Raw genomic sequence first — 12,372 nt, 5'->3', positions numbered from 1 at the left:
TATTGTAGATCCTCTAAACCTACATGTATATATTCGTAGAGTATCTCAAGTTGGAAGGGACCTGTAAGGATCATCGCGTCCATGTATTGATAGATACATAGTGCAGGTTAGTTAAGTCACCGAACATAGAGCGTTTGTCTAATGTGGGATGTAAATTGCCCCAGTGCTTTGTTTTCGGAAAGGTCTAGCGATCTGAAAACAGGACTTAATTGCTCAATACAGATACTGTTGCATTTGTGACAGAGGGACCGAGTACACCGATAAGCAGCTAAAATGGTGGAAGTGATGACTTTAGGGATTTTACATGTTTCACTTGCATTATTACTTTTTAGATTAGTCTTTCAGTATGGCATAAGTAACAAATGGAGGATCAGGGATTTCTGGTGTCAGGTGTTGCAGAGAAGAATATCAATAAATGCATCAGCTGTAGGAAGGATTAAGTGGCAAAGAGTTACCCTTAAAATGAAAAAAAAGCATTCATCTTTGTTAGCTTTTTTCTTTTTTCTGGAGCAGGTGCGCATTTACATGAAGGCATACTTATTCTAGAAGAGGAAGACTAATTTTCCACCAGAGAAGAGTTTTCCTACTTCTTTCGGTGTGGATTTTCTGATGCAAAATCCCTAAATTGTGGTAACTAACATTAAATATGTCATGTAGCTGTAATATCGCATGCCTGTCCTTTTGAGTTTTGTCATCCAAAGTAGTTGTAACAGGTACCTGTATTAGAAAATGTAGTTTTTGCTACTGTGTATACACAGTGCAGAAATGTTTACTGGTGGCCGCTGGACAGCGTACAGAGATCTCTTTTTATATTTTCCAAATCTATGAAAAAACTTACTAAGAAATCACAAGTGCACCATGGAAGTCAGATGTCTTTTTCTTTGGGATTGTTCGGTGCTGACATGGCTTCGCCACTTGGTGTCTTTTCCAGAAGGGGTCCTGTCAGGAAAGCAAGGTTTGCTTGTTATCGGAACAGTGATAAGGCTTCCGTGAGCTCTCTTTGCAGTGTAAGAATGTGTGGCCTACATACGTAGTTGAATGTAATACTGTTCCTGGGGTTTAGTGATTCCAAATAACGGAGACCCTGCTTTGGCAGGAGGGTTGGACTAGATGACCCACAGAGGTCCCTTCCAACCCCTGCCATTCTGTGATTCTGTTTCTGACAAAGCAATGATGACACAAGGATGACTTTCACAAATGTTTTTCAAAGGTCTTGCAGTTCCATATCAGTGAAGTATGCAGAGGGAACTAGTCACAGATATTTTTAAATGCTTTGGATATAGTTTAGATTTTATACTGTTAAACCCGAGATTCCTACAGCTTCCAACATATTTCAGATCCTATGGCTGTCCCACCATCATACAGTGACTTGGGAAAGTCTGCCAGGGATGTATTCAACAAGGGATATGGTAAGTAATGTGACTGTGGTTTGATAACCTTTTGTATTTTTCCTTCGGTGTCTTGAAAATGACAATAAAAACATTAGTACCCCAGAGATCCCCCAGATACCTTGTGGTAGGAATTCAGCAGAGGCCTGGAGCATCTAGCCCCTTCTGAATTTGAATTTTAGATATGTAACAAACAAGTTCCTGAGGTAAAATGACCTTTGTGTTAATTAGAATAGCCTATTGTCATAGCTACAGTGGAAATAATTTCACAGTATTTGCATTCCTCTTCAAAGAATTTAAATGGAGAAATTCTGGTACTAGTCACTTTTCTGGGAGCAGTACTAAAAGTGCTGAAGTTTTTTTTATCTGGTTTTGTGAGTGTGTAAGAAAGATTGCATTTGTATCCCAAATCCATACACTACATAAAACTAAAAAGTGCTCTGGTCTGCTGTCTGCCAACCCGAAGTTCAGACTTTGCTAAAATTGAACTCAGGTTCCCTGCTTTATAGTGTCAGTTGTTTCAGGCTTTTCTACTCTGTGCAAGGGCCAGTTATTTCTGTAGATTCATAGCACGTTAGAAAGAACAGGAAGAAAGCAATAATGTCTCTCTGTATGACACTGATTGAAGTAAGTTGAAACATAATTTTCTCAGAGAAGGGGGAAAGAAAAATTCCTGCCCTGCAATCAGAAATATAAAAGTAAGTTGAGTAAATCGGAAGAAAGGGTAACTGTATTGATTGGTCCTAGACTGCAGGTAGCTACCGAAGGTGGAGATACTTGATGATGGGTGACTGACTATAAATTACGAGGCCACCCACTTTGAATTGTCAAAATTCCTTCAGTCATTCCTCAGTAAGATCAACAGCTGTTGAAATATGAAAATAGGCTGTTTCAGGTCAGTGTACCATACCTGTTGTACTTGTTGGAAATAAGCCTTGCTTGTATATTGTGGTGAAACAGACGCTATGTACTCTTCCATTTTCAGGATTTGGAATGGTCAAGTTAGAGTTGAAGACCAAGTCTTCCAGTGGGGTGGTAAGTACTGGGGGCTTTCAACATCACCAGCGTTGCAATGGAAGGGCAAATTCCTAAACTGGTTGGGGATAATAACTTGCTAACAGGTGTTGCTTCTGTCTTTCATTTCTCATTTTAAAACCTGTAGCTGACTGAGGTATTTCTGTAATGACATGTGGAACTCGCGTAGCGGTACTTCTTTTCCTGCAGCGTGCAAGAATTTTCACACATTTTGTGGTGGACATGTAGCTTTCCTCCCCATTCCCATTGCCATATCCCAAACATGAGCTGCTTCACCCTAAATAGCTCTCATTTCTGTTTATGAATGCAGCTGGGTTTCTCTGCTGTTGTTGGTTTTTATAGGATTTTGAGTCCGCGCTGACTTTCTATCCAAAAGGCCAAGGGGCAAGTAATAGCCACAGTTTAACTTAACTTCATTTTCACTTATCTCCACTGTAGAGAGAGTGGTGGAGTACCCTGCAGTACCCTTTATGTAGAATTTGAGAGTATTTTATAGACATTAATTAAGCTTTAGCACTTCAGGTAACTAGAAAATACTATGATCCCCATTTTAATGATGGAGAAGTGGAGCTTCCTCATGATTTCACAGGAGGGCTGGCAAAACCAGGAATGGATTTCATAATTTTGGTCTTTAACCACAGGCATGTATAGTTGACTAGATAAGCTTACAATTACACTGAGTCTCAGTTCTGTGTATGCTACCACTTGATGTTGTTCTGGTTGGTAAGCTGTGCAGCTTTTCAGCCTATTTCATAACCATATTTGTCTTAGCTCCCTCCTTCTCTTGCATTCTTATCATGCAGATGGTGTAAGTCATTCCTTTTGTGTTACCGTATTCTGTCTCAATTGAGCTTTCGATGGATTACTTGCATGGTGCACCAGGAATGTGTAGGCGCAAGGAACTATGTGGTCTCTATACTATGACTGCTACCACTTACTGACATCTTACGATATGCATAGTTTTCCTGGCTGGAAGTTTTGATTCTTAAATAATATGCTAATGGTTAATTATGCTGTCTTCTGAATGTGACAGAACGTGAACAACCGTATTAAGTTCTAAAACAGGCTTTTCCTTTTTCATGCAACTTTCGTGTTGGATGTTTATCCAGCTGGTAAGAATAGTGACTGTTTTGGAATGTTGGCTCTTTATTGCTTTGTCTAGCGAGGTTTTCTGTAGTGCACACTGTTGTTCATGAACTGTTGCATTGTTTTGAGTCATTTTATCATCCATGTCATGAAGTTTTACTGTGTCCATAGCTCTTGATCTGCTGTACGATCCATGTGTGTAAGCCATTTGCAATCTTTGTCCAACAGTCCACAATAAGAACACTGTAAAAACACCACGAGGGAAAAGAAGATAGGTACAGCATTGATGCAGTTGTCTGTTGCTTCAGATTTTCTGCTTGTTAGTGTTTCTGCTACAATAAAATGGGATTTTGGGGATGGAGACAAGGTTAGGAACAAAGCGTGAGATCTAATTCATACTTGGGTACTAATAGTGCCTCTTATTGTTATATACAGAAATGTTTTGGATGTTTTTCCCATGGACTTAAAAAACAACAGTGGTAGTGTCTATTGGTTATAGTTGTTTCATAGATTGCAAGTGGCCTAGTAAATGCATGGCCTTCCTGAAGATGTTAGCCACCGTAAACTAGAAAGTCAATGAGAAGCTGAGCTTGACTGCTGATTCAGACTGGAGTGTGACATGGAGCCAGAATGAGTTTGATTTGCAGCTACAAAAAATTCAAGAAATGCTTCTACACGAGATGGTTTGATGAGACGTCTGTAGTTTACACAGTTAAAAGATTGATGACAGCAGAGGCTGACTGTGTGCCTTCTGTTTCCAGAAGGAGATCCAGTTCTCATACCTGGCAAAATGCTTTGGCTTTTGATCATACGACAGCTCAGGGTTTTTTTTTTCCTTTGGCTGCGAAAAGAGCATTTTGCAGTCTTTCATCTGCTTGGTCTGAGAAACAAATCAAGCCTTTTTAGTCCGGTTACCTGCCCTAAGATGAGAAGAAAGTTACTTCTGAATTCTGATGCAGGTTTGAGATGTCTTTACACTGAGTTTGTGGAAGTGACATTAGAGCAGTGTGTAGCAGTTATGTCTTAAAGGATAGTCTAACACATCCTGACTTGCATGACATATTTTTGTTAGCTGGCTAGATGTGTTATAAAGCTGTTGTAGTAGTGCATTAGCTTGAGTAACTCTTTTTTTTTTTTTTTTTTTTTTTTTTTTTTAAATCCCCACGGTGTGTAAGCAGTGTTACCTGGCCGTACTTCCCTGGCACTTCAAAACCATTTAAAGACAGTCTTTGTACACTCTGCAAAGCCCAGAATTGTAAAAGTAATGTATGCAGCATTCAGGAATGTAGTCCTGGAATGAGATGGATCTGGAAAGTCAGGGTTCCAAGGCTTGGATGTGTTGGCAATGGATACTGCCATCTCTTAATCATTGTATCTTTCAGTATTTAAACTTCAAGAGAGGCGTAACTTGGACATGTATTGGCAGATTAATTATCTTTCTTCAAGAAAAATATCTGAGAAATAAGGACAACTGAAATGAGTTCAGTTCTCAAATGCTTTTTAAAAACTAGCTGATACAGTTTGAGCTTACTACAGCGGAAATATGCTTGCTCATTGCTTTGTACTCTGTTGTGCATGAAACACTGAGTAGGCTCCCTCTGAGTTATTCAAGGAGAGGTGTTTATTGAGACTGCAAATCCCCTAAATAACAGGAAGCTCTGATGTGTTGGGGGACTGGCCAAACATCATAGGGACAGCATGTGACAAAATACACATTATACAAGAATCAGAGTTATTGGTTCAGTTACACTAGTGTGTCAGTGAAGGACCAGCCTCGTGGAGAGATGTCAAGGTGCCACTGGGGTCACGTTATTTTCTGACACTGTGAAGGAGAAAAGGTCTGCAATTTTAAGGTGCCTTACAAAGCAGTGACCTAGCTTCAAAAGTGTAGTTTCTGGCTGAGGCAATGACAGAGAAGTTAGGCTGAGGGAGAAGGTACTAAAGTCATCAACATAGTATATGAAGAGTCTTAAGTGACAACAGTATAAAGGGTAGGGGAAACAACAATGTTAAGGTGCAGCAGTCAGTGTGAAAAGCATCAGTGACCATTCTCCAGAAAACATTTTCACTGCTGAAAGGTGGAAAAAGAAAAAAAAAGAATGCAAAGGAAGAAACCCATGAGATGTTTGGAGAAATGAAAAAAAAAAAAAAAAAAAAAAAAAATCTTTTTTTTCCTTGTTTTTTTTTTTGCTATTCATCTAGCAGCATAAGTTGGATGTAGGATTGCTTTTCTTAAGGGAGAGTAGATTTCCAGGAGGACTTTAACGGGTGCTATGTCATGCACAATTGGGACAGTACCGGTAAGATAATAAGGGGAATCAGAGGAGATGGTGAGGAAAAATCCAAGGATACAAGCAGCTTTGTATCCCAAGCGAGTATCTGTTTGTATCTGGGTATGTATCCATGTGAAGATACAGAGCAAGTTGTGGAATGTGGAAATAACAATTGCTGCTTTGGAGTGGAAAAAAGAGGGCTGAAAAAGGTTTCTTTTTTGGTGCAGGGGAGGTTGGTGGATAAGTTAGGAAAAAAGTGTGGCAAAGATTTGATTACCTACTCCCCCCCCTCTAATTATGATGCAGATGAAAAGTAAGTGAAGATGTCAGGTCTTTGTGTAATAGTGCTTTTTCCAACCTAGCAAGTTCCAGGGTTCTACCAGCACACCTCAATAAAATAAATATCCAGAACAGAGCTGCCAAAAGGAGTAGCATTTTGTGATGCAAAAATAAGTATTTTTGGTGGGGACAGGGAAGAGGGGTATGAGGATTTTGAGGGTCTGTCAAAAGGCCTAAGGGCAGCAAGTATGAGTGCTGGCACTTGACGAGTGGAAAAACTGAATGTAATTGAATATCAGAATGCTGAAACTCACATTATGCTCTTGGCAGGAATTCACTGCAACTGGTTCTTCCAACACAGACACAGGCAAGGCTTCAGGCAGTCTAGAGACCAAATATAAGATCAAAGACTATGGACTTACATTCACCCAGAAGTGGAACACAGATAACACACTGGGAACAGAAGTTTCCATGGAGGATCAGGTAAGAGGAAGTAGATACTCTGAAAATGTTTCTGCAACTGGTATGAGAAAGTATTAAGCAGAAAACATGGAAGAGTGAAAGTTGCACAAAACCATCTGGAGTACTAAAAAGAAAGAAGTGATGTGTATTTGCAGAATGCACAGACTGAGAGCATCATGAATTTTGGGGGTGGGAGGTGCAGGCATTTCCATAGCAATGTGCTGGTACGTACTGATCCAAAGGTACAGAGTTATTGCAGTTACGGGAATGCAAAACTAGCTAGCTGGTTGAATAAATATCACTATTACCCACTCTAAATAGGAGTTCGTGTTTAAAGATGCACTCTAGCTACATACACCTGTCACTGTCCAGTCATGCAGGGAAAGCAAAAGAGGGGTCTCGTAGTTTTAAATGCTCTAATGCATAGGGACTTAAGTTTGGCTGCCTTGAGATTGAATATATTTTGTAAGGTTGAAGAAAAAGACAAGTGTTTGCAGCTTGACACTGCTTACACAAAGGGTTGCTAGCATACAGCACTCTCAAAACACACAATTCCTTCTCAAAGTAACAGCTTTATGCTTTTCACTTAATGTCTGAAGCGTAAGGTAATGATGCCAAAGGTAGTAAAAGTTCTGTGGTGCCCTCTGCCATGTATAGCCATAAATTTTCGTAGTTATGGTTTTGCACTTTTAGCTGTGCTTTAAAATGCTGTCCAGCTCAAAATAAGTGTGGGAAAGCTGAGGCGGGTACACGGTTTGGCCTGTGAAGTTAGTAGTGTGTCTTAAAAGAATATGTGTAGATTCCGAGAGAGATTCTTGAGCTACCGTATGGATTGTTGGAACTGTAGGGAATAAGCATGAATAATGTAACTGTAGGGAACAAGCAATGAACTGACAGTTTTCTTTCTCTAACATAGATTCTCAGTTTTCTTGTCAACACTAGATTTGAAATCTTTGTGTAATAACGTATCTACAAAGCACACGCTATTACAGGGCCTTATTGTGGGGAGAAAAAGTCCAAATTTTCACAGAAAATCCCTTTTAATCCCTTATCATACAGCATCTTCAGATTTCGTTGTAAAACATGTGGGAAAGGTTATGGTTGTGTTTTGTCTTCTCTTTAGACAGGAAGTAGAGCTATAGTAGTGGAATATAACAAATCAGGTTTCAGCAGAGTTCTGAGCAGATGTGTCTGTTTTTCTTTGCAGTTGGCTGAAGGATTGAAGGTGGCTCTTGACACTACATTTGTACCAAACACAGGGTAAATATTTTCTGTCACCTTTATCTAAGGAGTGCTAGAATGTCCCGTAACTTTCAATTAGAAATGATTATTCTGGTTATTGTGTAAATGCTCAAAATTTACTGTAGAATATTCTGCAGGCACTGTGGGATATTTTGAAGGCGATGGGTAATACCGGGCTCAGAAGGATTACATCCGCTAAAAATGACTCTTCAGCTTTTTTGGCCATTGGCAAATTTGTTGTTTTGCAGTAGCTATTATATTTTTGTAACTCTCCCCTTAATCTGCTAGGTCTTACGTGGACCACTTAACTTGTACCGTCTTTGTCATGGTGTTGACAGTCCTACTGCTGTCAACTCAGTGCCTTAAGAACACAAAGCAAAATTATTTTTTTTTTCTGATGCTTTTGGGCAAATGTCTATGCACAACTGAATGAGGAGGTATTATGATAGGCAGTGGAATTTGTCTTTCTCAGTTATATATTTATTTTTGGTAGGCAGTAGAGCAAAAGAGCGGTGTTTGTCTGCATAATGCACAAAGCTGCAGACTGCTTTGTAAATAATTACTGGTATTTCCTTGTTGTTGGGGAGAGCCTATCAGAAAAATAAAGAGTTTGACTGAAATACTGCTTGGATGTAAGGAATGAGAATTTAAGTCAAAAATGAGACCCCCAGGCCTAGGTATAAGTGACAGGCAGCATGGTGTTCTGCTGTGTCTTCAGTGGGAGAGAAAGGACATTGGGGAGAGGATTAAAGAGGTGCTAAAGTTTTGTCTCGGTTAAGTTTGAATTGATAGCAAAATGAGCGCAAAGATGAGAGGAAGAGCCTTCTCCAGAGGGTCAGAAAAAGGCTAAGTGGATGATGTCTGAAGGTTGAGGAAATCCATTTTCGCTAGAGGGGACTGGTATCCAGCAGTGAAGAAGGGAGGAAAGCAAGCACTGCACATGAAGGAATACTGGAGAGAACCATGCAGACTAAAAAGTCACTGAAGGACAGAAAGGCCAGCTATAGGTGCAGGATGTCATGGATGCTCCTGAAAGAAACTGATGATGCTGTACTGCATTGCACTCACTTGTGGAGAACAAAATTTGAAACTTGATGGTTTTTAGAGCACTAAGCAGAAACACTTTTGTCTTTCTTGCTTCTTGAGGATTTTAAGGAGTTGGAGATGGTGGAGGAAAAAGCAGCACCACATAAATATACAGTGGAGGAAAAAGCAGCACCATGTAAATATACATAAGACCTATATTACTCTTATCTTCAGCAGCTGTTAAGTTTTGAGTAGGCATTACAGTCATTTAATGAACTGGCCTTAAGGCACATAGATATGTGAATAAAACTACATATAATACATACTTGTATACTAGCAGGGATAAAATGGCATGTTTCTCTCTGCAGGAAGAAGAGTGGAAAGTTGAAGACCTCCTACAAAAGAGAATATGTAAATCTAGGCTGCAACATAGACATTGATCTCTCTGGACCAACCGTCTATGGCTGGGCAGTGCTGGGCTATGAAGGCTGGCTTGCTGGCTACCAGATGGCTTTTGATACAGCCAAGTCTAAGCTTTCGCAAAATAACTTTGCCTTGGGATATAAGGCAGGAGACTTTCAGCTGCACACTAATGTGTAAGTATTATCTGAACCTAGACAAACATTATCAGAGGAGCCAAACTAGACAAATAGTGAGCAGTAATGGAATTAGGTGAAAGGTGGGTGGATGGAAGCGGATGCTGGCTTGTTTTAAAATAATTTATATTCGGTGTCTTCATCTTCAGTACAACTAAAGCAGCAGCAACTTTCCAGCTCTTGGCTGTCTTTTGAGACCTTGTTTCAGGGTAATTTTGGGGTTTTTGTATGTAAGATAGTGGTGTAAAGGCACTTTATAATGTTAACTTGGAACTAAAATCTGTAAAGTTTAACTTCTGTTTTGGCACTAGATAGAAGAGCCTTCAATTAAGCTACTGTAGCTTCCCCTCCCCTACCCACCAGACAGAAAGCTTCTGGCTCAGAAATGCCTGAGGTGGAGGAGAGAGGTGTGTTTTGCGTTGTGCTTGAGTGTTTCCAGCTGTCATCACAGTGTAGGCCTAGTCTTGGCATTCAGGTGCTCTGAGTCTTTTTGTAGGTAGTGTATTTAAACAATTGCAATGCAGTAACGTTGTTTTCAGTCTCATCAGTCTCATAAATGACTTAAGTCTCCTTCTGGATTTGTGCCTTGATGTGTTATCATACACTTGCTTTGTTAAGACAAGCAAGCAAGTTATCTGGTGGGGTTTTTGTTTGTCAGAACCTCAAACCATAGGTCTTAACTGTTGGAAAGCCTTGTTCCATTCTGCAAGCCAAACGTATGTTTTGGGTAAAAAAAAACAAAACAAAACTACTTGGGCAGGAGTCTGCGAGCTCCAGGTAGGAAGCAGATGAGCGTGGGTCCAGGGAAGTATTTGAGCTCTTGGTTCATTTTAAGAGATAACGATGAAACGATTGTGGGGAAGGGTTAATCTAAAGAGTTACTATTTACTGTACAAGGCCGGGCTTGATACACTTGCATCTATTGCAAACAGGAATGATGGCACCGAGTTTGGTGGGTCTATTTATCAGAAGGTTAATAATAAGGTTGAGACATCAGTCAATCTTGCATGGACGGCTGGCAGTAACAACACACGTTTTGGTATTGCTGCTAAGTACCAACTGGATGAGAAGACTTCCATTGTGGTAAGAATTTTGTTACAGGAACGAGTAATTCAAGCTCCCTTAAATACTGAAAATTTGTGGTATGAAGTAGTTGCTTTAAATTGTTACTGAGAAAGTATGGCAAACTGTGGCTTCGTTTGTGGTTCAAATTTAAATTGGGACCTCACAGGTCATAATTGTGAAACGATGAAAAAAATTCTAAAGCACTGTTTTGTCCGTGGCGAAATAGTCACTCATTGGGCTAGTGTGCTTGGAGACTATGCAAAGTATGTTTTCAAAAGGTAATGAGAGGATGCAGTGCCCTTTTAAATCTCTAATTCTTATCTAATGTATAATGTACTACAGTAAAATGGTGGAAGGTCAGCTGAGCTTACAGCCTTCTCCTAACAATCAGTTAACCCTTGAAAGTCAGCTGAGGTCCTGAGATAAGCGTTGGTACTGACGCTTGCAAATTCTTGCGAAATGATAAGGCCAAAAAAACGCTAAAAGGTTTAAATAGTGAGAAAGAGGTTGAGAAGGCAAAACATGTCCATGGGGAAGTGACAGTGAATAAAAGTAACAATGTGTACATTCTAACACTAAGAACTAAAGCAGCAAGCATTTGTTATGCTTCAAAACAAGAATTAGTTCCAGGACAATTCAGCCAAAATTAAAGACGGGAAATACTATTATAAACAGCTCAAAACTTAGTAATGCAAAAATAGGTTTGCATATTCATGTATTTATCGTTCATTAAAGAAAATAACCACTAGTAAGCAATTTGTGAATAGAGGTCTATGAAGAGGACAGACTGCATTTGCTGCGAAGGGACTGCAGTAACTAGCCCTTTAAAGGATATAAAGAGACAATGCTGTGGGCAGTGAAGGACAGGGTGGCATTTTATGTAGGCATAATGGGTCACAATTTGAGGGAACGATTGGAACTATTACTTAAGTTGGAAACTTGAGAAAAGGAGAAGACTGGAATACACCTCTGCTAGAGGTTAGTCTACAAGTAGCTGAAACAGTTAATGCATAAGCCACCTTCTCAGGGCACCGGGACAATTCTGTCTGAATATTTATACATGGTGTATAAATATTGTGATTTCTTTATTTCTTGTAGGCTAAACTGAATAATGCCAGCCTGATTGGAATTGGTTACACTCATGCCCTCCGACCTGGTATGTACGTCCAACTGGTACCAGCAAATAGTAATAGTACTACACTGTGAGTTATTGTACTATCATGTCTAGAATAGAATGGATAAATTAGCTAGAAATCTTACATAGGCTCATAGAAGTAAAGGGTGTGTATGTACAGAACTTCCTATAGCAACCAAGACACAGTAGGGAGGCTCAAGTACTGGAGGGAGGGCATTGTACAGGGATATCAGTGTATGAAGGGTCTCATTACTTGCTTTCCTAGGTATAAAGCTGACCCTCTCAGGCTTGATTGATGGCAAGAATTTCAGTGCTGGAGGTCACAAAGTTGGGCTGGGATTTGAGCTGGAAGCTTAATGCAGCTTTAGGTAAAACAAGGTGCTCTGGAAGATGAAGGAAAAGTGTACCCCGTCTGTTTTGGCCTTAATATTACTCTGAAATTTGAAGAAGTGTGAACTTTCTGCTCTTCCAAAGAATCATTTTAACCCAACGCTGAAGTGCAGAGAGTGCCAGCACATCAAATGAAGATACTTGAAGGCACGCATGGAAGTTGTGATGTTTGTGCCACATGTCACTTCAGTTTCCTGTATTTTAAATGTTCCTAAAACCAGAAGAAAATCCCACCTCTCCCTATTACTGTATTGCATCCTGCATGTCCTGTACTTCACATCCTTTTATAAAAGGTGGTCTCTGTGCTAGAGTGGAAAAATCAGTTTACATCAGAATGAAATAAATTGGTCACAGCTGGAATGTAGTGTTGGTGTCTTGTCTCTCAATGAGGTTCA

General features: G+C 39.8%; 1 protein-coding gene across 2 annotated transcripts; it reads left to right on the top strand.

The window, feature by feature from the left end:
- The first annotated feature begins 1,337 nt into the window (after positions 1 to 1,337).
- Positions 1,338 to 12,337, top strand: VDAC3 (voltage dependent anion channel 3). Of its 2 annotated transcripts, XM_009938696.2 has the most exons (8): positions 1,338 to 1,409; positions 2,374 to 2,423; positions 6,392 to 6,544; positions 7,731 to 7,783; positions 9,160 to 9,387; positions 10,320 to 10,470; positions 11,551 to 11,608; positions 11,853 to 12,337. In XM_009938696.2, the coding sequence occupies exons 1-8, from the start codon at positions 1,343 to 1,345 to the stop codon at positions 11,942 to 11,944; spliced, it is 852 nt and encodes a 283-aa protein (XP_009936998.1). In that variant the 5' UTR covers positions 1,338 to 1,342; the 3' UTR covers positions 11,945 to 12,337. The 2 variants fall into 2 exon arrangements, with proteins under 2 accessions (XP_009936998.1, XP_075300940.1); XM_075444825.1 differs by lacking the exons at positions 1,338 to 1,409; positions 2,374 to 2,423 and adding an exon at positions 5,788 to 5,880.
- The last annotated feature ends 35 nt before the right edge of the window (positions 12,338 to 12,372 follow it).

This window comes from Opisthocomus hoazin, chromosome 28 (genome assembly GCF_030867145.1).
Source record: "Opisthocomus hoazin isolate bOpiHoa1 chromosome 28, bOpiHoa1.hap1, whole genome shotgun sequence".
Classification (NCBI taxonomy): Eukaryota; Metazoa; Chordata; class Aves; order Opisthocomiformes; family Opisthocomidae; genus Opisthocomus; species Opisthocomus hoazin.
This window is presented reverse-complemented; position numbering and strand designations above follow the sequence as displayed.